Source organism: Mytilus trossulus, chromosome 9 (genome assembly GCF_036588685.1).
Source record: "Mytilus trossulus isolate FHL-02 chromosome 9, PNRI_Mtr1.1.1.hap1, whole genome shotgun sequence".
Taxonomy (NCBI): domain Eukaryota; kingdom Metazoa; phylum Mollusca; class Bivalvia; order Mytilida; family Mytilidae; genus Mytilus; species Mytilus trossulus.
In genome coordinates this window covers 1,704,828-1,729,819 of record NC_086381.1, presented here as the reverse complement: position 1 = coordinate 1,729,819, position 24,992 = coordinate 1,704,828, and the positions used below count along the sequence as shown (strand labels likewise).

General features: G+C 31.0%; 2 protein-coding genes across 5 annotated transcripts in view; one reads left to right on the top strand and one right to left on the bottom strand.

Annotated features, from left to right (window-relative positions):
- The window catches only part of LOC134684281 (nostrin-like), a 159,541-nt gene extending 151,855 nt beyond the window's left edge, over positions 1-7,686 (top strand). For all 4 annotated transcript variants that reach the window (XM_063543564.1, XM_063543565.1, XM_063543566.1 and 1 more), the window contains 4 exons: positions 1,112-1,209; positions 2,815-2,866; positions 3,627-3,764; positions 5,038-7,686. In XM_063543564.1, coding sequence (XP_063399634.1) covers positions 1,112-1,209; positions 2,815-2,866; positions 3,627-3,764; positions 5,038-5,139 — 390 coding nt within the window. In that variant the 3' untranslated portion in view covers positions 5,140-7,686. The remainder of the gene's footprint in view (positions 1-1,111; positions 1,210-2,814; positions 2,867-3,626; positions 3,765-5,037) is intronic.
- A 4,051-nt stretch (positions 7,687-11,737) lies between these two features.
- On the bottom strand, positions 11,738-23,778 carry LOC134684278 (forkhead box protein I1c-like). Its single transcript, XM_063543563.1, has 7 exons — positions 23,361-23,778; positions 21,785-22,642; positions 20,289-20,331; positions 18,560-18,749; positions 17,015-17,190; positions 16,149-16,275; positions 11,738-15,322 (listed from the first exon to the last, which is right to left on the bottom strand). Exons 2-7 carry the CDS (start codon positions 22,612-22,614, stop codon positions 15,219-15,221), a joined length of 1,470 nt encoding a protein of 489 aa, XP_063399633.1. The 5' UTR covers positions 22,615-22,642; positions 23,361-23,778; the 3' UTR covers positions 11,738-15,218.
- Between the last annotated feature and the right edge of the window lie 1,214 nt (positions 23,779-24,992).

The window sequence follows — 24,992 nt, the reverse complement described above, 5'->3', positions numbered from 1 at the left end:
CACATAGATATAAGATGTGGTATGAGTGACAATTTGACAACCTTTCATCCAAGTAATAAATACGCTTTTAGAATTGAAGTTTTTCCTTTAGCATTATAAGGCTTGTCTGTGAGGATTCCTGGCGAAGTTTGACTTTTAATAATCAAATACACCGTATCAGCTATAGCGTTTGTACCAACTTCAGATTAAAACATTAACAAAAATCTTAGTCTCGTAGAATTGAATATACCATATGTCTGTAACCTATTATTCTTTCCTTTTCTCTTGTTGTCTCCGAAAATAATGGGGTGTGTTTCAATTTGAAATGATTAATTATAAAAAAAAAAAGATGTGGTATGATTGCCAATGAGACAATTCTTCACAAGAGACCAAAATGACACAGAAATTAACAACTATAGGTCATTGTACATGCTGTACGACCTGTTTCTTCACTGTGTTTTTTCTTTAAGCATGTTACTCATACTTTCACGTCTACATTGAGTACATTCACATTGGTTTGCATTTCACAATTTTTGAATTAAAGTAAGACTAACCCTTGCACTACGTAGGTTCCACTTTTAAATGTAGGTTGACACAATATTAGATCGAACACAAAAGAATGAAGTAATTAGTAAAACTAAATCTCATTACTGATTTTAAGTTACTGTTAAAAAAACATGTTTACTTATTTTGTTTCTTACAGATCCTGCCCTGAACTCTAATTAATTTTATGTTTTTTTAAGATTAACAATGGCAATCAATATACTGGACAATTGATCTGTCAAACTAATTGCCATGACAACAATTTTTAAATAAAACATAACTATTTAATGATTTGATTTTAAACACAAATTTTTTTCAAATCTATCGGAATTGAAAAAAGTCTGGTTAACCGGTTAGCGTTTTTGGTATTCGGTATTCTGTCGTTCAACCGATTAACCGGTTAACCGTTGACAACACTAGAATTTACAATACATTTACTCAAATTTATCTTGGTCAGTCACCTTACGTATTTTAACTTACGGTAAATATATTTGATTCACGATAACCATTGGGTCTGTTTAATGCTTTTATTTAACTAAGCTCTGTATTTTAATTTTTTTAAATGTTAACTGGGTTTTTTTTATTCCAGAAACCAAATAGAAAAAACAAACAAGATAAAGACAAAGACAATTTATACGTTGTGTTATATCATTTTAAAGGGAAAGAGAAAGACGACATGGATCTCAGGTGTGTATTATCTCAGATGGTGCCATTAAAACAAAATACATATATGGTTTGGCTATATCTGGCCACAGCTTTTATTTATAATATGATAGATTTATATAATATATAATATATATAGATAGATAGATAGACCATACACCATGTATATGTAGTTAGATCTTTGGTCCGTTACCTGAAGATAATATGGCAACCAGGTAGATAGATAGATATATGTGAAGATAGATATATATGTGAAAATGTAAAGATGCACCGTGGGAAACACTGGTGCTTTATATTCAGAAAACACCGTGGGATACACAAGTGTAGTCTGTATTATCCAAAAACCTAAAATTTCATAGTTAACAATAAGATTCTATGCAGCGAATTCTGCCATTTACGGGAATATATTTAAAATGCTCAAAGTTCATATAAAAGTCACTTTTCTCAACAGCAAACGAGTTAACATCAACAGTCAAATCTGTATCACCACTATCACTGACGCAAACCTGAAAAATAAATACAAAAAAGCAGTATCTTGTTCAATAAAAAGGAGTGGGAGGGCGGGTTTTGAAGTTTACTGCTTACGAAATTTAAACAGCTTGCTTGCTGCGATGAAATTCTAAAAAGGACTATATGACGTCACAGAATATAACGTCACTCCATGTTGGGTAAATCTAAAACATGAAACACAATCCGTGAGTGGCCCTGGCGATAACTGAATTTAAGTCTATTAACTTAAATTCCATTATAAAAGATAGTATTTATAAGATAAGACAAGATATTAGTATTTTAGTCTTGCTTTTGTGACTGCTTATTAGCACTTTGTCATTCATATGAATAAAAGGATATGTACATTGACCTATAATGGTTTACTTTTTTTAAATTGTTATTTGGATGGAGAGTTGTCTCATTGGCACTCACACCACATGTTCCTATATAATGTAGTGAATTAATGTCAATGGGAGAACCCACAAGTCACAAATAACCAAAATACATAAAAAGAGGAAATCAAAAACAGTAAATTGAAGAAAAACCGACAAATCCGTATAGAGATGTTTATTTAGAATTTATTGAAAAATTAAAATAAATTTGTGACCTCTTGTCACAGTTCAACTACCAGCAATAAAATTAAATTTGTTTAAATTTCAAAAATTGTTTACTTGAGAACAATTTTCTCACTATCTTGTTTAAATCCCATTTAAATCTTTTGAAAAGCCAGTTTTGTACAGCATATCTGTAATAAAATCCAAGGTCGTATGTGCTATGTCTAGGTTGGGAGTGTTTTAAGACATGCATGTTAATGGAGAAAAACTATTGTATTTTATTTATTGTAATATTAGCTTGTGGGGTCCAAAGAGGGGCATATTTAACACTAAGAATACCATTGTAATAGAAGCTCTTGGGCTCCAAAGAAAGGATGGACTATTTAACACTGGGACTTCTACAGCAATAGAAGCTCCTGGGGTCCATAGAGGGGATGGACTATTTAACACTTTGACTACTATTGTTATAGAAGCTTGTATGGTACAAAGTCTTTCTAACTTTGGATAATTCTTTCAAAATACATGACCAAAACTAGATGATTTTTAACTATTATAAAAATATAATTTCTTTGTTATTTTTTCAAAGGGCTGGATCAAAAGTACGAGTAACTGACAGTTCAGATCCTGATTGGTGGAAGGTAAGTTATAAGTCAGGGGAGTAACTCATGGTTCTTTTAGGGGGAAAATCCTGGTCCTCCTTAGTGGCAGACAATTCAAAAGTTCTGAATAAAAAGAAACAATTCATAAATTTAGTTTTTCTGAACCTTTTTCCTTACACTTAGTGTACACAAACTTTATAACAGTTGTGATTGAGATCACTTTGCATATTTGGTTTCAAACATTTTTGAAATCTTTAGAATCTCAATGACTAGTACTTTTAAACAAGAAAAATCATATTTCCTTTATGTAGGATGTACACATTTCACAAACATAGACTTTGAAAGGAGAAAAAAAAACATTTGACAAAAATCAAACAAAAGAATGCCTCTTGTTTTCAAAATTGCTATGACTCTTTTGTTCAAACCCTGACTAGGTCGATCCAAGACTTTTAACTTTGTTTGCTAAGCACGTGACATTAAGGAGTAAGAGCAAAAACTAGTCTGCTCATAGTCAGAATATAATGTTTGGGTAGGGTGACAAGTCTTCCTCTGGTAGTACAGTGTGTCCGCCTTGTACAAAGCAGCGTTAGTTTAAATTTAACATTAAAAATTCTAGTTCCAAAACTTGCTTTTAATTTGCTACTGGACATGTAGCAGCGATCAATCATTGTCATCATTCGTATATTTTGAAGACTGCATGTTGATTTTATGATGTCTTTTTTTTTGTGTGTCTGTGTTATAAGGTAGCTGTCTCATTGATCATATGCTTGTGTATTTACCTATTGTAATTTATTTCCAGGGTAAATGTAATGGTCGGTCTGGTTATTTCCCAGCAAAGTATGTGATCACAATACAGAAAAATCAAAAGGTGTACCAAGTAAACCATCCTATGCATCTAACTGATGGAGATGTTGACATGAAACTTCACAAAGATCAGGTATATATATGTACTATGTTTTGAGGAGATGAGAAATATCGCTACTTTACAAAATTTACCTTTGATCTTAATGACTGATAATTTCCTTTCTAAGAACAACCAAGTCACTGATATGAAAATTATTGCTAGAAACTAAGGGCACAAGTGTTGTTGTCAATGAAATTAACAACGTTGTCATAGGTAAAATAGCTGTAAACAGATTATCATGAATCATCTCAACTTATAAAAAAGAAGATGTGGTATGATTGCCAATGAGACAACTGTCCACAAATGAGACTAAAATGACACAGACATTAACAACTATAGGTCACCGTACCGCCTTTAACAATGAGCAAAGCCCATACCACACAGTCAGCTATAAAGGGCCCCAATAAGACAATGTAAAACAATTCAAACGAGAAAACTAACGGTATAAAAAAATATAACAAAACAAATATGTAACACAAACAAACCACAGCCACTGAATTACAGGCTCCTGACTTGGGACAGGCACATACATAAATAATGTGGCTGGGTAAAAAATGTTAGGGGGATCCCATCCCTCCCCTAACTTGCTAGCTTTTCTCTCACTTTTGAGCCTGTATGGCTCAAGCGAGAAAACTATCTCATGGAGAGGCCCAACAATAATCTGTAAATATATCATTTTTGGGGATGTTTTGCTGAAATATGACAAAACCGTTTATCATAATAACGATTGCAATATTGCAACATAATGTCTTATATAAAATGAAGAAGAGGTGGTATGATTACTAATAAGCCAACTCTTCACCAGAGACAAAATGACGTAGAAGAAAAACGTCCTCACATACTTTAAGGCTGATCATTTAAAAAAAAAGGCAGCATATACTAAAATTTCATTTGATAATACTGACTATGCCATGGGAAAAAACTAAAATGTACCACATATGAACACATACTTAGAAATTTAAAGATTGTGCAGCACAAACTCCACCAAAAGCAAGATGTGAAATCTAGATTCCAAAGGGTAAGCCGATCCTGTTCCACATATGGCAGACAAGAACAAATCTTGAGATAAGTCTCATTTGGTGATTGTCACAATTAAGGTGTCCCAGATCTTCTAACAGGAGACCATTTAACTTTTCTGTTTTATCCTGGGTTTTTTCTTGAAAGCAATCTCTGTTGAAATACATTTTTAGATGTATTTGGTTTTAAATTTTCAATTAAAAATGTATATGATATATATCAAATTTTGAAGATGAAAAATACATTTGTGTTTATTAGTTTATATATCTATATTGATTTTTTTTTTCAGATTGTATTACAGATTGGTGAAGAAGACCATGGCATGATATTTGTCAAAGCTGCAAATAAAAAACAAGCGATGTGTCCACTCAAATATCTCAACGAAGTTTGACCCCAGCATTTAAACACTTAATATACAACCACCGCAATATATGTGTTCCTTTATCATATACTCACACCAGTATGGTCATTGGTCATTCAGTATTGATGTTATATTTCTTGTGAAGACATGCTAGAACTAATGTTTATAGGTCTGTAACGAAAAGCTATGCTTTGATATATATGTAAAAACACATATGTCACCATACTTATAAAGTGCTGAAGCAACCCTTTACGTGCAAGATTTTCTGGCTGTGTCGAAGACCTGTTGGTGACCTTGGGCTGTTTTCTGTTATTTGGCTGTGTTGATTTTTACAAGGGGAGACCAAGAAACCAAGAAATGCTGATATTAGGGAGGGAAATTGTCCTGGCCTTTTCTCAAATTTGAGTAAGAAAAAAACATGAAAAGGTTGGAGAACGCTTACGTCTGTAATCTATCTGCAGTATTATTACATTTTACAAATCTTAGAAATTAGAAATTAATAGAATCAAATATATTAGAATTAAAAATCAAATTAACCCACAATTATTTGTCCTGCTGAAGCTGGTTTATTTTCTCTGACATAACACATAACACTGACATAACTTATGTTCCCATAGTTACCGTTCCCTGTTCTCTTTGAATCACTGCTTTTAAAAAATGAATCAATATTTTCACTGGAAGCTTCATATGTATATACTCTTTCAAATCATTTTTAGTACCTATTTAGCACATTTAATCTTATAAATTTGATTTTTACAACAATATTTTGACAGCAGAGTATTTCTACTCTTGTACTATATACCTATATAGCATTGTCATATATTATTCTACCTCACTCAATTTGTTACACTTTTTTTTTATTTTTCTGAAAGCTCATTTCATTGTCAACAACAATATGTGGTCATCTTTTAATATTTGGAAACATGAAAACATCAGCATTAAATCTTGCAGATTATTTTCATAAATAGAATATGGATGTCAAGTAGATTTTTTAATATCTTTTTTAAAATATTTGATGGAGTTAATTGAGGCAATTTAGGTTGAAATGTTTTCTAGGTGGTCTTTTTGCTGATTAATTTAATGGAGTTATCTCTCTTTGAATCTATTTTGTATTTTGATTATAACATTGTGAGTACCTTTATAAAGTCACCATGTGGAAAATCGCCCCATATGTGTTGAAATCCATATTTGGTTATATCTTTATATTCATTTGCATAAATTTGATTTATTTTTTGGACACTCAATTTCATGTCCTTATTTGGTTTTGGTCAGTATTTTCATTTACATATCAGTTTTCTTCGAAAGTTCACAGTGCTCAAAGTCCTCCTTCCACCTCCCCGTTCGTGAACAGGGGGCAATAGGGTTACCTGGTAAATGATAGAGTCATCCATTAAAGATTAGAATGCAGAAACGCCAATAACCTTTAAAAAAATCAACGTTAAAACAATGCGTAAAATAGTTCTATAAAAATGCAGAAAACGTTGCGCTGAAATGCGGAAACATAAATCTCTGATAGAAAGATACAAAAGTTGATCTGTAAATATACAATTGTCTTTCATGTTTTATTACAATGTTATTTCATTCTTAAAAAGGGTTCATATATGTTGATAAGGAGATTAACCATGAAGGTGCAGTCACCTCAATTTGACACTTGTTTCACATGTTAATTATAATGTGTTCTTAATTAATATATGCCAAATAAGGGGTTAACCCAGATTTTGCAGTTCACTAAAGATGGAAATGAGAGTGTGAGTCGGTCATGTTGTCCTATGGACACGTATCCATGTTTCACATTTTATTCATAATCATTATTGTATACAATTGTTTGCACAAATGTATTTTACATGAAAGTATGATCAAATGTTTTTTTCACAATACCCTAATTGAGCTTTTATAAAATGTTATGGTTGTATTGAAGAGTTATCCACTGTTTTTGGATAACAATCTAGCACTTATGTTAATTTGTGATTAATCCTACATGCAAAATGATTTCTCATGCAAAAGTACCATTAGTTTAAACATATTTTTTGTCCAGGACAGAATAGTATTATTCAAAAGCTTTTTTTTTTAAGCATACAAATTAAGGCAAAGGGAAGTAACTTCAATTTACTTGAAAATTGTTGACAAAAACCATCAAGTTGTCTTTAGAAAATATATGTTTACTTTGGAGACATTTGTAGAGTACTAATTGCAACTGTTTTCGTAATTTAGTGTTAAAAATCAAAATATGCAGTTTTGTGGATAGTTGTCTCATTGGCAATCATACCACATCTTCTTTTTTATAGTTAATAATTTTGAGTTATTCCCCTTTAAATGGATGAAGTTTAAACTATTGGAATTCCTAACACATCCCAACAATGTGTTTTATTTCATCTGTTAGACATTGATTAGAAGTATAAATTTGGCTTTTATAAAGAATTTGAGTAAATATGTTTACATTTTTGTTGATTAAAGGTACTTTGCATACCTATACATGTTTGTATTAAAGCAGTTATCCTAATCAACAAAAAATTTGGGGGGTATATCTCAACATATTCTGGGAGTTGTTCTATATCAACTTATGATTATATTTGGGGTTTTTTTGTTGGATGGGGGGGGGGGGGGATGTTATTTCACATTTTGATTTATATTTTTTAAGAGGACATCTGTGTCTGAGTCTTAGAGAGACTATTATTTATCAAAATATTGTTATCAGCCAATGTGATAAAACTTGATTATTTTCTCGCATGTTTTTACATTGTAATTGTTGTTATCGTTGCCCCTGACAACTTTTTTAAATTTGTTTGTTAACCCTAACGTGCCAATAATAAACATGGAATTAACATCTTTATCTGTTGGTGTTTTCCATATACATGTATATATAACAGAGATGTAGTTATTAAAAAGAAGATGTGGTGTGATTGTCAATGAGACTACTCTCCACAAGATACCAAAATGAAACAGAAATTATCAACTATAGGTCACTGTACAAACTTCAACAATGAACAAAGCCCATACCACATAATAAGCTATAAAAGGACCTGAAATGACGATGTAAAACAATTCAAACTATGTTTGCCAATGAGACAATTAGTCACCAGAGTTCAAATGACAAAGATAGATAATTATAATTATATGGGAGTGAGGGGACAGACTGACAGTAAGAACTAGAGTACACAGGCTTAAAGGTCTTGCCTGCTATTCTTGTCATGGATGAATTTATGTTGAAAGTGTAAAAAAAGTTTTTACTAGAATTTTATGATTTATTTAAATGAGTTCAAGGTCAGATAACCCCTGCCCGACAGACATGTTCTACTTGCAATCATATCATACACCAATAAAGGTAAACTATTGATTATGGTATCAGATAAACAGAACTTATAACCAAAATTAAACTTTGCCAAGGAACCAAGATAGGGAGGAAGAAATCAGATTAAATCTGCCAGAAAGCATGTACACCCTGCAATCATTCCATTCAACAAATATTATTGACCTATGGCTAACAGTATATGAGAATACAAACATTATGTTACATAGCAACAAAAAACTTAACATGGACTAATGAACCTTGAAAATAAGTTCTAGGTCAGATGACCCTACCAGACAAGACATATACACCTAGCAGTAACTATCATTCCATACACCAAATATAGTTGACCTATAGCTTACAGTATAAGAGAAAACAAACATATCAATGAGAACTTAACCTTTACAAACAAGAGTGCACATGTTTAAATGTCATGCCTTCTTTACTAATTATTGATATGTTGATAGTCCTGAATATAAATCTTTATTACGACTGTCACATAAACTTAGCATTAATAAAAAAACTAAACATTGACAAATGAACCATGAAACTAAGGTTAAGTTCAGATGAACCATGCCAGGCAAGCATGTTCAGCTAACAACTCTTCCATACAACAAATACAGTTGACCTCTTGCTTACAGTTTAAGAAAAACAGACCAAACACACAAAAACTTAACACTGAGCAATTAACCCTGAATATGAGGTCAAGGTCAATTAAAACCTACGCAACTGACATAGAGATCATGAAATATTTCCATACAACAAATATAATTTACCTATTGCCTATAGTTTTAGAACAAAAGACCAAAACTCTGAAACTTAACTTTGACCACTGAACCATGAAAATGAGGTCAAGATCAGATGACACCTGCCAGCTAGACATGTACACCTTACAATCATTTCATACACTAAATATAGTTGACCTAATGCATACAGTATTAGAAAAACAGACCAAAACACAAAAACTTAACTATAACCACTGAACCATGAAAATGTGGTCAAGGTCAGACAACACATGCCTGTTGGACATGTACACCTTACAGTCCTTACACCCAAACTAGACCTATTGCTTATAGTATCTGAGATATGGACTTCACTTGACCACCAAAATTTAAGCTTGTTCACTGATCCATCAAATGAAGTTGAGGCAGAGTGAAAAATGTGTGAGGGGCATGAGGACCTTGCAAGGTATGCACATACCATATATAGTTATCCTATTACTGATTATTTAACATACCAAAAAATCTTAACTTTTTTTCAAGTAGTCACTGAACCAGGAAAATGGGGACACTGTGACTGATGTAAACTTCATTACATGAGGCATCCATATACAAAGTATAAAGCATCCAGGTCTTCCACCTTCTAAAATAAAAAACTTAAGAAGTAAGCTTAAGCCACTGCCGCCACAGTTTCCGCTGCAGCCTGATCACTATCCCTATGTAGAGCTTTCTGCGACAAAAGTTGCAGGCTCAACAATTAACCATCATGAAAAGATTAAATTCACATAACATGATTATTTGTTTTTGTGTGTCATGACTTCATACTATGCATGCTTTCTCAATGGAAATTGTGACGACAATATGATTTCTTAATAGCATGAAAACCCTTGAGACAAGGATAAGTGAACCAACTTCTATGACTAGTCTCCCTTTAGGAATAGTATGTGTGAGACAAGGATAAGTGAACCAACTTCTATGACTAGTCTCCCTTTAGGAATAGTATGTGTGAGACAAGGATAAGTGAACCAACTTCTATGACTAGTCTCCCTTTAGGAATAGTATGTGTGAGACAAGGATAAGTGAACCAACTTCTATGACTAGTCTCCCTTTAGGAATAGTATGTGTGAGACAAGGATAAGTGAACCAACTTCTATGACTAGTCTCCCTTTAGGAATAGTATGTGTGAGACAAGGATAAGTGAACCAACTTCTATGACTAGTCTCCCTTTAGGAATAGTATGTGTGAGACAAGGATACGTGAACCAACTTCTATGACTAGTCTCCCTTTAGGAATAGTATGTGCGAGACAAGGATAAGTGAACCAACTTCTATCACTAGTCTCCCTTTAGGAATAGTATGTGTGAGACAAGGATACGTGAACCAACTTCTATCACTAGTCTCCCTTTAGGAATAGTATGTGTGAGACAAGGATAAGTGAACCAACTTCTATCACTAGTCTCCCTTTAGGAATAGTATGTGTGAGACAAGGATAAGTGAACCAACTTCTATCACTAGTCTCCCTTTAGGAATAGTATGTGTGAGACAAGGATACGTGAACCAACTTCTATGACTAGTCTCCCTTTAGGAATAGTATGTGTGAGACAAGGATAAGTGAACCAACTTCTATGACTAGTCTCCCTTTAGGAACAGTATGTGTGGTAATCTTTATAAACTGTAAATTCAGAAATTAATGCGAGGTTTTTATTATTGCGAAAAATTGCGACTGAGTTGTAAATGCAATAATTTAAACTCACATTTTGAAATATTTTATATGAATTTAACAGGATTTTTCCCAAAATTGTAAAAATTAAAATCGCATTTAAGTCTAAAATGTCAAGTCACAAAAATAAATGCACACAATAATTTCTGAATTTACAGTATTCACCTGATAAGTTATACAAGAGTTTATTTTAGAGGCTTCCCATAACCAAAACTTGCTGACTGTAGTATGGGCTTTGTTCTTTGTTGAAGGTTGCATAAAGTTAAATCACAAAAATACTGAACTTGGAGGAAAATCAATTCAGAAAATCCATAATCACATGGCAAAATCAAATAACAAAACGGATGGACAAGAACTGTCATATTTCTGACTTGGTACAGGCATTTTCAAATGTAGAAAATGGTGGATTAAACCTGGTTCTATAGCGCTAACCCTCTCACTTTCATAACAGTCTCACATATTTCTGCATGGTTTCAGTTTCTTGTAGAGAGTTGTTTCATTGTCAAGCACACAACATCTTTTTTTAGATTGGTTTTTATATCAACTTGTTAATTAGCATGCTTCTCAAAAAAAGTTTGATAGAATTCCACCATATCCTTTTACAGGACCGGAAGTAATGCACAGCTGTTTGAATGTTTGAAGGGGGTCTCATGGGGGGTTCTGATCCCTGATCCCGCTTAAACTATGTACCTAGGCAATTCTCATATTTTTGTAATTTCCCATGTCCCGCTAGACCTTAATTCCCGTTTTCAACGCCACAATAATATAACTTTCCTGTGTCACGCTTACAAAAAATTGGCAATCCCGCGTCACGCTTAAGACCCCAATTAGACCCACTTTGAACTCTACCAGACCAATCTATAATCATTCTTTATACCATGGTCTAATAACAACAAAACATTCATGTAGTCCAAACATTATTTAATAAGTTCACACACATATTCTAACAATCTTCAGTAAAAAGTCATAAAATTCATTTATACTGAACACATAAATTCAATGGCAAATAATCAGCTGCATTGTGAAAAAACCCATCTCCAAACATTACTTTGAATAGTCTAAACAACATATTGCACTGAAAGTTTGTTATTACTTTACAAACAATTATATACAGTGTATGCAAAAATATTAAATATGTCTTACTTTTAGAAAATTCTTTATCATGTAATTCAGTTTTAGAAACTGTAAACCAAATGAAAGCTGATGAAATTTTAAATTTCAACAGGTCGGTTAAATGTTTTGATTTTTATTCTATACCAGTTTGGATGCAGTTCTGTCAAAATTAGGAACTTCAACAGATATGTTTGGACATGATGTATATATATATATAAGAACAAGCACTATTTGTTGTTTTTGTTCATCGTAAATATTTACAAAATTAAAAACACTATAAATTCTGTACCAGTTATACATCTTAAAAAACAATAATTCAGTACCAATTATACACATCATACAACAAATATCTAAAAATAGATCACACGGCACGTGTTTAAGTCTTTTTATTTCCCGTCCACATCAAGCTTGCAAAATTGACAGAAATATAGTGAAAAAAACGTTAACATAAAGTCATCTATTATTTTGTTTTTAATTGAAACATCTACATCAGGATAAGCTATCTTATCACGTTTTTTCCATGTTATTTACAACTTTTGCTCAATAATAACAGTTTTTACAACAGTAATAGTAATTGATACTTAAAAAGGCCAATATGCAAAATACTAAGCAAAATATTTATATTGACGGGAGATAACCCATTGATGTTTCCAGTAAAACAGGTAAACAGATGTAAAGAAAATAGATTCAACCGTTCTACACCCTTTACATACTATAGCTAGTTTTTTTTTAAATGTTGAGCTCCATAAAGGTCAATACTAATATTAATATAATTGTAATTATAAATGTAATGAATTCCCAGAATTCACTTTAAACAATTGCAATCAATTATTACAATGTTGCACCATTATTTCCAACAATTATCTAAACTAATGATATAAAAAATAGTTTAAAATTTCTGCTCAACATACATACATGTTTATGATTCTATTCCTAAATGATAATTTTATAAGTTTTTAGAGTTATGTCCCCCCCTCCCTGGAATTTAAACATTTATTCAAATTTTTCTGGCACTGCATTTGTTTAAAATATTAATTCAGAAAATTTCTCTATGCAGATTTTCCAACAAAAAGTTTCAAGGGCAACACGTTATTTTTATTCTTTTGAAAACAACTTTTTGAACCTAGTCATAATATGAATTTCGCCAAAAAAGTGTTCAAATTCAATTAAAACCCAAAACAAATTTGATTAACCTTTTTTAATAGTTTAATAATGAATTTCTCTCTCAATCCTGCAGTATTTCGATGACTAAAAATATTTAATACCCTACATTTCACAATCATGACAATGTTAATTATGAATGAATTGTTTTACCAGAAATCTTTGTACGGCTAAGTTTAAAACTAGTATCTCGACAACATGAATCCCTGCATGTTCAATTATATAAATCACATAAAACAAATCTAAAATCTTCTAATTACAAAAAGATTTATATGTATACGAAAGTCTATCAAAGTATATATACATGTATACAAAAGTTTGACTGAACACTCCCGGTACTGAACACGATGTCACCTGACTTAGAGATGTAAAAAAGATAATTTTACAAACATTTACACTGAAAATCAACTAAATATATACATCATTAACAACATTAACACTTTATAGATAATTTGCCCTATAAATATTGTGTATACTAAAATGAGATCCATTGTTATAAATTGTATGGTCGTATGGTTCAGTGATAAATGCATTTTATGGGTTCCCCTAATACAAAATTACTCCATAAGTTACATATAAATGGCCAAACAAATTAGGTTAAGGCACTTCCAAAATTCCCCTTGGTATTGTCATCTAAACAGTAGGTGAAAATGCTTCATTATTTTTATGAATTTATTGAAGAAATCAAAAATATTATATCAAGGGAATATCAACTCAGAGCAGATTCTCTGGTTGAACGTGTCACTTCTTTAAAATAAACAAATTACAAGAAGTTGAAGTTCTAGAAAAATGGGTAATGGAAAAAAGGAATCTGTGATAAAAAGTAGACTATAATTTAATACATAAAAAGCATATTCTTGGATGTAAGGAAAGCATATTTTACATGGGCACTGGTTTCCCCCAAACAGATATATCCTCATATCTATTCTACATCTATTTATAACACAGGTTATGGCAATGAACCCCAAATAAGCCCCATTTACAGGGGTGAAGCCATAACCCCAAATAAGCCCCATTTACAGTGTTGAACCCAGAACCCCAAATAAGCCCCATTTACAGAGTTGAACCCAACAGAGGTGAACGCTGGCCATATATATCTAGTAATAACACTGTAAGCTGCCTGGTAAGAGCTATTCTGACAAATTCAATAAATATAAAAAATATAAAAAATATACAACATTCACTCAAGGGAGATAACTGTGGAAGCTAAATGAGCTTTTACCTATACATGTAGCAATATAAACAGCAAGTGGTTTAAAATGGCAAAAGTTTTATAGTTCAAAATTTTATTTATGAACAAAGATTTTTCCCATTTTTGTTTTTAATAATCATAAAAGTTTAAATCTACACCTATCAGCACATTGATAGATTCTGCAGAGAAATATATAGAGATAAAGCAAGCCTAAGTTAGTTCTAAATATGTCTACTTCTTTAAGCAATATATACACAGCCTAAACTTCACTAGAAGGTCATATTGAGATCAAGAATAATACATCCTTAATGGATACTTAGTGCTAAGTTTATGATGAAATGATAGTTAAATGGCAAATCTCTCTTTAATTACCGTAACAGATTGTGAATAAATATCATTCTGTTTTTATGCTTGTGAAAAATGACACTTGGCATCTTGAATCAATTTGATTTCTAACTAAACATTTAGGAACATTAAATAGTATTCTTAAATTACCTGGTTAGCATTAATTTGAATTTCTTAATTTTACAAAAATCAGAAACTAGTACAACACTCTTTATTCTAATAAAATCTGCAAGTTTGCCCTGACCTTATTGGTGATAAAGATTTTTTTAGTAATTAAGAAACCACAGAAAATAAATTAAAATAAGCTGCTATAAATATATGCTAATCTTTATCTTAACTGAAAGTTAAGCAAACCATAAAGAACAGATTTATTCACTACATAAATATTTTACAGACTTTAGCATTCAAATTGTCTTAACAACAATTAATAACATCTCAAAGAAAAAGTTCAACTTTAACCTTTGAGTTACAGTCATCTATAAAATAACAATTTAAAATCAACAATAAGTTCGTTGTATACAATGACTGCTCCCTTGGTTTAACATGGAATGGTTGTATGAACACTTTATGGTGACTAGATTTGTGCCGATAACACATAGGACGGTATTTGTGATGAATTCCCTGACGTCATTGGTGACGCTGTACAGGCGAAGTTTCCCTGATATACAGCTCCATTGGCTAAAAAAAAGAACAAATTATGATTTTAACAAGAGGCTGAAGTAATATACAAGTGAAAACACAGCATATTATTAACTTAAGAATATAGGCCTGGTGTGTAAAATATATTGAATAATGAAAGAACATTGGCAACTATTATCTAAATAAATTGGAAATGTGTTCATGGGACACAGATGAAGCTCCTGCTAATGTACAAGGTTATAAAGGGACACAACTCAAAATGGGAAAAGTGACGCCATCAAAATTTAAACTTCACCTTTGTGGTAATATAAGTCATTATGTTTAAGTGTCTTTGCATTTAAACAGAAACGAAAAATTCAGCAATTTTCTATTTGTCAAGGGGCATAACTCTAGAATGGCAAAAGTGACCAAGTACTCCCCTTACACTTGTATGAAATCTACATGGATATTATTTTTAATAACACTTAAATATATCGTTCAAAACCATTTACAATCTATATCAATAGAATACAACATGACTTAACTCATTCATCTGCCAACTTCAAAATATAAGTCCATAATAAATAATAGGTTTGTTTGCCTAAATGCTACCTACCCCAAAAAAAAAACTGCCTACTCAAATTCTTTTATTGTGCTGATTTGAAGAAGGTTTTTTTTAATCAAATAGGCATGAAGACTTATAAACATCTGATACTTCAATTTCTTTTTTTGAAAAAAAAAAAAAGAAAATGCCTACCTACCTACATGACCTACCCACTGTATCAACCTTTGGGTAGGGTTTGGGCAAACCAAAATATTTTTAAGTGTGGCCTAACAAATCCTTGGAATTTAAATGTAGCCAATTTAATTCATTCCCAATTCTTACCTAATGATATCTTTACAGGAATTGTAGCGGTGGACGCTGACAAAGTCACATGACCATTAGAAAGTGTTGGTGTGGTCATTGGTAAATCTACAACATTGATTTCCCCTGAGTCGTCCCAAAGTCCATTCTGAAATAAAAAATATTATCATCATATACATGTACAACGCTTAAGAAAGAGGATAATAACCTCATCTTATCTTCAAATATCAAAGGGTTTGGTTTTTACAATTAGTTGCCATTTCCTATCACATAACCACTGTCATTATGTACTTAATCATGTTTTTTGGGTGTTTTTGCTATATGTCTATATATAGATGCAAAAATAAATCTTAAAACTTATAAATCACTTGCATGACTTGGATAACAAACTTATAATGGTCTAAATTTGTTTGATGCTATCTAACAAGAATGTCATCTTCTAATAATATTGACACATTTCTTGCTCTTTCCCAAGTGTTGTTAGCTAAGTACAGAGGTAACAAATGCCAATGTTAACCTCACTATGCTGTGATAGGACCTAGGACATGTGAAATCCAGCACTCAAGAGCACATTGAAGACGACGTACTTAGCAACTTGATCTGGTCAGAATTTCCATGAAAGTTTTACATCTGTTGATCCACAAACTATTTTCAAGCAAACCAATGCATGCAATGCTAAAGATGGTTTTCTCAATTAAATATTCTTATGTTTTGGACTTTTATTGTCAACCATACAGTAGGGATTTTTCTAATTGTTGAAGGTTGCATTATTGCCTATAATTGCTAACCTTCACTTTATTTGAATTGGGGTGGATAGTTGTCTCATTGGCAATTATACCATATCTCCTTATTATATAAGTATGTCTATGAATATCTTGTGGCCTTACCTGTAGACTTATATCTGTAAGAGAATGGTCCATTTGCATACTGTTGTCTATTGTGGGTAGGTCATTTATCAGGTATTCAGCTGTTTCCTTTGGCGAGTGAGGCGTGGAACATCGTGGACTGGGTGGATCTCCACCAACAGGACCAGCTTTACCGGCTTCTATTAATTCTAATTTTTCTACAAAATAAAAAGACTTTTATCTTACTTGTATAAAGCCCAACCTCTTATAATATATTCTATCATCTACTCCAAGAAGAGAAATAAATTATGAATGGTAATTTTTCATTTAACCAAGCAGAAGTTAAACAAAGTCTTATAATCTTTCATGTAGATGATACACAATTTCTCAACATTTTCTTGGTTAGACTTTAATAAACTATTGAATCTGGGCAAAACAAAACATATTCTTAGCCATACAATTTACTTTTAGAAATCATATAAAATTGAGAATTGAAAAGAAAATATCATAATACATGTATATCTGAATTGCTTGAAATAAATAAAAATTATATTTTATACATGAAAATGAAAGTGGGATGTAAAGGATAAGATCTATTTTTCTTTGTTACTGTCAGATATGATAAAATTGTAAGGAACTAAAAACTTTTATCTCCTTCAATTCTGTTGATACAATCTTTACAGAAAAGAAGAATAAATATAAATATTTACATTCATGACTGACACTTGTCCTTTGAAAACCTGTGAAATAATGTAAACAAAGGCTTTGTCCAATGAAAACTTTTGTATTATCTTTATCTTAAAAGTGTCAAACTCCATCTGTCAGTTGTACTACCATTGTTATACCTGTCCTGATTAAATGGGGCTACCAGTGGGGAATTTATTAATCCAACAAAATTGAGATTTTCTTTTTAAATCATTTTACTGGTTTCTATTTGTATATTTTGCTATATTTAAAAGACTTTAGTATTCGGGAAAATTATTTAAAATCTGGTTGCATCAGTATACTCTATAATATTATATATTCTTATAGAAAAAACAATAATTTTAACTTTTTGTAGTTAATTCTTATTTTTACAGGTTTTAAATCTATATAATATCAAATATTTAAATAAAATCTAGATCAAAATAATCTGATACAAAATTAAAATTATCAATTAAATCATAACAGTATTTTCATGTTATCATAATCTAATTATCATGTCTACATGTACATCAAAGGACATATTTACCTATCAATTAAACCCTCATTAATTATAACATACCATGGAGAATGTGTGGTCTTTGTCCAGCAAGAGTTACATCCCTTTAGGCCTATCTAATCATTTAATCAGATCAATACGTTCTCTTTGATGTCTATCTTAAAACTGTTTGAAGTGTAAAATATCTAACACTCTTGTCTACATAATACTTTATAAGAACAATTAATATTAAATTCACAGGATATAATATCATGTTTTAAACATTAAATATATATTTATAAAAAAACATATTCTATACCAAATTTTGTTTTGCAGCCAAACTGTAAATTAAGGATAAGACCAGTGGGTCTTCAATTCAGCAAGAAAATTATGTGTATAATACATACCAGGCATTGACATGCATAGTTTAATGGCTTCCAAATCTTTCTTTCTATGTTTGGCGATTTCATCTTCCATCTTTTCAATCTTCTCTGGATTGAGGGCCCACAAACATCCTTTCTTGGCATTCCCATTTAACTTGGGGGTATCAACTTTAGCAAAGCACTTATTAAGGGACAAATTGTGGCGTACAGAATTCTGAAACAAAATAAATTATAAGCTCTTACCATCTTTTTAATTAAGCACAACATATGTGAAATAGTTATAATAAGTTATCTATTCTTGTTTCATATTTTCTACAAAAATTAAAACTCAATCGAATAAATTTAAAATAGTCCCAGGTTTGTTTGATTTCTCTATACTCTGTTACTATTATGTAAAATTGCATTTTACAAGATTTAACTTATAAAAAAAATATGAAACAAATTTTAACTATAATGGCTCTTTTTAGGTTAAGTTACAGTAAATGGGCTATGTCACAGATTTCAGTAAAATTTGGCATACAACTCTGGCTCGACGAACTTCAACTGAAAATCGAAAAAATATTGCATTTATCTCAATTATCATTTGAAATATTACTGATTGAATTCTTACAAAATGGGTGAACATTTGTATAGAAAGCATATAAAATCGGCGTAAACCCTTCTAAAATTTCTCTTAAAATAGCCAAATCTCTAATTCTACTCCATAGATTTTTCTTAAATAACTATATGTTGTTGATACATAAATTTCCGTTATAATGATGCAAAATAAAGATGGGGTCACCGACTTCGTTTTTACGGTATACATCATTCAAAGTTGCGTTCTTTGTGAAAAAATCCAACAAAACATCGAAATAATCATAACTTTATCGCGTTGCAGGCCGGTAAACGTTGATTTTGACGTTTTTTACTACCAACAAGGTAAAAAATTGATTATTAGACAAAAAACGAAGTCGGTGACCCTATGGTTATCTTATATCATTAAAACAGAAATTTATGTGTCAACAATATATAGTTTTTTAAGAAAAATCTATGGAGTAGAATTAGAGATTTGGCAATTGTAAGACAAATTTTAGAATGTTTTTCAACGATTTTATGTGCTTTCTATACAAATATTCACCCATATTTAAGGAAATCAATCTGCAATTTTTCAGATAATAAAAGAGATAAATGTATTATTTTTTCGATTTTCAGTTGAAGTTCAACGAGCCAAGGTTGTATGCAAATTTTTAGCAAAATCTGCGACATAGACCATTTACTGTTCCTTGACCTTAATATAGAAACAAAGACAGAAGTTTACATTTTGCTATCATATGATATATAATGTTTCGTTTGTTTTCTGAAGTCACAAACTAAATATGTTTACATGACAATAAAAGATAAAGCTTAATATTGGATTTGTTATAATCTTCACTTGAGAATAATCATGATAATAATTTCCCACAATGTAAAGTTAAGCTTATTACTGACCCTGGGATCCCCCCTCAAGGTACCCCATTAGTATATATAAATAATCTGACTGAATCTATAAATAAACTTTATTTATCAAATCCTTTGTGTAGTAAGCTTATACTTTTTACTATACTAGTGTTCCAATGAGTAATTTTACACAATACAATGAATGATAAAATGACATTGTGATATTTGAAATTTGCACCTGTAGTTTAAAAGCTAACCATGTGACAATGATTGACCAATCAATTCAAATGTTTATTACACCTGTTCTACATGTTAATTGACTTGTGAATAGACTTACCTTCCAACCATCAGGGGCTGTCTTAAAGTACGGGAAATGGGTTCTGAAAAAATAATAATAAATCATATTAATTATCAGGCTTTTATACAAAAACAAATACAAGGCCATTCAAATAGGCAGGTGGTTAAAGCATGTTAAGAATAATGAACCAAGTATAGAAATTAATGTGGAGATTTATATTTATAATTGTCATATACCATTTTCCATAAATGAAGAAGAGCTAGATTTGTAAACTGAAAAAAATATGTGGCATAAAAAAGGGACTGCCTTTTCTATAGCAATTATAAACACAAATGTTTCTTTAAAACCTGGATCGACCATAAGCCCACAAAGAAATCAAGAATCAATGCAGAGTAGTAAAGAAAAAATTGCATTGATGTATATTTGAACGTCATAACCTATGTTTATGAGTATTACAACCAATTCAACATGTACATGACCATACACTTTACTTAAGAATTTTTTTATACCAAAAATGGTCTTATCTATTTTTTATGAGTACCGTACGCACAAATTCTTTTTCTTGCATTGTTTTCTACATGAAAATTGTAGTGCATGTAAGAAATGAAGTAATTGACATTTCAAATACTTTTTTTCAGTTCCTATTTATTTTGATTGAATTTAATCAATTAAATTAAGGGATTATAATACATTGACCAACAGACCACGACAATCCAATAAACAATGTATTATAAAACTGTCATGTATTAATTAGATTACAGAGATAATCTTATTAAATTGTTAGCAACCTGTCACACTTTGACAGCAACAGAGTTTATTACATGTATATAATGACATTCCACTGAATTACTCATGTGGAAAATTCATTCACATGCTTACATGCATTAACCCCTAAAGTACAAACTGAAAATTAATTCATGGTCATGCATCCCTTATATAAAATTCAAATCTTGTTGAATTACAGAATTGTTAAATAAATAAATTATAAACTGTACACAATTATAACAGGTTACTACTGAACGTTAAGACAGTTTAGAAGTAAATTACGCTCCATCATCAAAATAATGATTTTATCTGAATTTTTAATCAAGAGGTTTATTAATAATTTATGATTATTGTGTATTCCACTTTAATTACATTTATGGTCTCAGGTATAAAGGTACAATGTACATTCCAGGGTTTGTGAGCATTTATGATTTAAAACTGGGAAAACCCCACAAAAGTTCACCTACATTTGTACCAAATTTCATTAGCATCCTGTCTAATACTCTAATATTTCAAAAGGTAATAGTTTAAACAACTATTTTCTTAGGGTAAATTTCATATTTTCTGTTATGCTGTCCAATATTTTAAGATAATCTGCAGACCATGGAAATTTTTTTCAAAGGTACTCCTAAAACAACATTAATGAATGTTGATGTCCATTTTTGGATATGATGTGTTACAAAATTATGTACATGTTTCCGCAAAAAATAATATCCAAGATTGTAAAATGGTAATTACTTTACCAAAATACCCTAAAAGAAAATACTTACATCATAAAGTTGTAGATTTCACTGACAGGTAAACTTCCATTCTTACTGTTCTTCAGCGCCATAGAGATTAGACAGCTATAGGAATAAACAGGTTTGGGGAAGACTTTGTCAACAATGTCACTAGAATTTGGCACATTTGGAATATTTTGACCGCTGGACGATGAATATGAGAAATTATTTGGTTGTGTAGTACTAATTCCATTATGTAAATGCTTGACAAGGACGGGAGATCTTTGAGATGGCGAACCTTCTTGCTGTTTGAAATTCTGTACATGTGTAATCGTGTTATTGTTTATATTTACATTTGAATGTGATAGTGTAAAATTACGTTGTGATCCTGCAGGTTGAATCTTTACAAAACTTCGTACATTGTCTGATTGAGTTGACGGATGTTGAAAATGAGCGTTTGGCACTTGGTGCACGACAACATCGTCCTCTGTTGCCTCCACTTTAACTGTTACAGCTTCTGGTTGAGCGACCCTTCTGAAAGGTCGAACAAATGTCTGTTGTAGCACATTCTGTGGATTAACTAACAAATTTGGATTATTGTTTTCTATTTCAAATGAGTTGTCCAATAAATTTTGATTGAATTTTGTGACATCTTCACACTGAAAGTTTTGTATCCATTCATCTATTGTAGCACTAGTGTCAAAATTAAAACCATGATTGCTGCTTTCAGTTGCAGTACCAGATGAAAGATAGTTGTCGAAAGTAAATTTGTCTGATCCCTGGAGAATTTTTTCCATCTCCTTCTGCAGATCATTGTCAAGAGAAACTGAATCCAGAAAATCCATGTCATTCACATTAGGGTAGGGCATACTCGCCATCATTCTGGCTAATGTATTTTCAACAGAATTTCTACAAAGACAAGACATTAAATAGAATATAATAATGAAATAAAGATAATTTGTTCACTTTCAACATTATCACTATTTTTTGGTAAAAACCATGTAAATATCCAAATTTATTGTCAGTGTCCTATCACTTAGAAGAAAATTGCAAAGTACCTGTAGAAGTTGCCTTTATCAACTTTGCTAATAGTGGAAAATAAAAATCCCATGGATAATACACAATTTAACAATTGTGCATGCCTATGGACAAACAAAAAGACTGAAAACAGAAAACAATTTTATTTTCAACATTAGGCAATACATAACCCTTATTTAAAATTCCAACACTTTTTCATTTTTACAGATTGAGAATATTTGGATTGCATATTCCATAAATAATCTGAATATAATTAGAATATTGGCACTATTTTTATCTTTCTGTTTTCAACAAATACACATGCATCATTGTAATTTGTATTTTCTGACAATGACAGTGAAAGAATTACTATTTACACATTGTGTATTATGTGTAACATTACATTGACAATGTTAAAATCATTTTACTTTGTTGTTTGGGATACAAAATATAACCACTTTCATGCAAAATTTGAATGGAATGAGCGGTAGACATTTTTTTTGTGGTTGTAAATATTTAGGTCATGTAGTAAAATTATTGGCTGAGCTCCAAATTAACATTTCATCCAATACAATAACGCAAAAATTATGAAATTATATGTAAGTATTACCTGACTTGATAACTGTCACTTTTAGTCTTTAGTTGTGTATTCCAGTATTTCCGAAAAACATGCAAAAATCCAGGAAGTAATAGACACAGGTGAAAAAAATGTCGGATCCACGTTCAACCCACTGGACAAAGAACAGTAATAGATTCAAATTACTCAGCTTTGATTGGTTGTTCTTTATGAGAAAATTTTAAATCGCTACACTCTGATTGGTTAATCCATGGAAACCCTAGCCACAATGTCCCAAATATGGAAAATTAATCATCGAAAGAGCAGGTGCTTGTGCATCAATTACCGAGTGAAAACAATGACAATGTTACCTAATGTTTACAAATATTCAAAATCAAAGCATACATTTACTTTTGTTGTTATCTTAACGATAAACAAAATCCGATTTGAAAAAAGGACTGCACTGGACTATATTTTGTAGTGCGAATGAATACTATTTGTAAAATCTAACTAAAAAGGCTCCTCGTGGGGAATAATTATGACAGCTCATTCATGATATAATTAACGGCTGAGTAGTTCTGATGAGATTAGTAAAACTTGCAAAGTGACATTGAATAAATATCATAATGACTGTTGATTTGTGTCAGAATAATACTTTCATCAATTAAAAAGTGACCAGACATATTTTTATTGATAAATATTTTAAAAGGAGTGAAATGGGTACAATAAAAATTAGATTATATGTCTCTGCATTATGTGAAATGATATTGTTGTTATTTTATATATATTTATGCTTTGACTTACAAAATCACTTATTTCTCTACTGTTGAAATTCACATTAAACTTCATATTTTTTTGGAAATAGCTCAAATTGAATTATAAATAGAAATCTTTAATTATTATTTTACCATTTGTGCCTTTAATATGTCAAAATTTTAATTCTAGACTTGAATATTAAATGAGGGAAAACAATCTGAAAAACAGTGTTATATCCAAGACCGTACATGATCAAATGGTTCAAAAATAAATGATTGATTTAATTTCCATCATACATTGTATTTGTAATTTTTTGGGGTTTCCATTTTGAAACCAAAACAATAAGATCACTCAAAATCATTTTAACAAAATGAAATCAACTTTTATAGAAAGGGTGTTTCAACCTGGGAACATCATGTTTTAGCAAAAGTCTAAAAGAAAAAATATCAATAGTCACTCTGAGTTAAAGTTTAAAAAGATAAAATGAAATTCCATTTTCTTTTAACTGAGTGCATTCACTGAAATGTCTCACCTTCTTTGCTAACCATTGCTATTATATGTTGATAGTAAACCTAAACATAAAGCTTTACTTCAACCATCACATTACTAAAATGAGGTCAAGTTCAGATAAAACCACTGTGAAATACATGTACACCTTACCATCATAACATACATCAAATATGCTCTATAGTTGACCAGTAAGTACTGCACATCTAAGAAATAAACTTAGAGAGTTGTCGCATTGGCACCCATACCACATCTTTATATATCTATTAACCACTAACCAGGAAAACTTAACAAGAAGAAATCTGCCAGACAGACATGTACTACTAATAATCATTACATGCTTTGAATATAGTTGACTTTTGCATATACTTATAATTTCAGAGACATATGATGTGTATATGTCTCTGAAAAAAACACAGGAAA

Excerpts from the sequence above, each read along its gene's own strand:
- LOC134684278 (XM_063543563.1), bottom strand. The coding sequence starts at position 22,614 with ATGATGGCGAGTATGCCCTACCCTAATGTGAATGACATGGATTTTCTG. Across the intron at positions 17,191-18,559 it reads ACTATGCATGTCAATGCCTG|AAAAATTAGAATTAATAGAA; the intron begins GTATGTATTATA and ends TTTATTTTGTAG. Across the intron at positions 15,323-16,148 it reads TCCTGTAAAGATATCATTAG|CCAATGGAGCTGTATATCAG; the intron begins GTAAGAATTGGG and ends TCTTTTTTTTAG.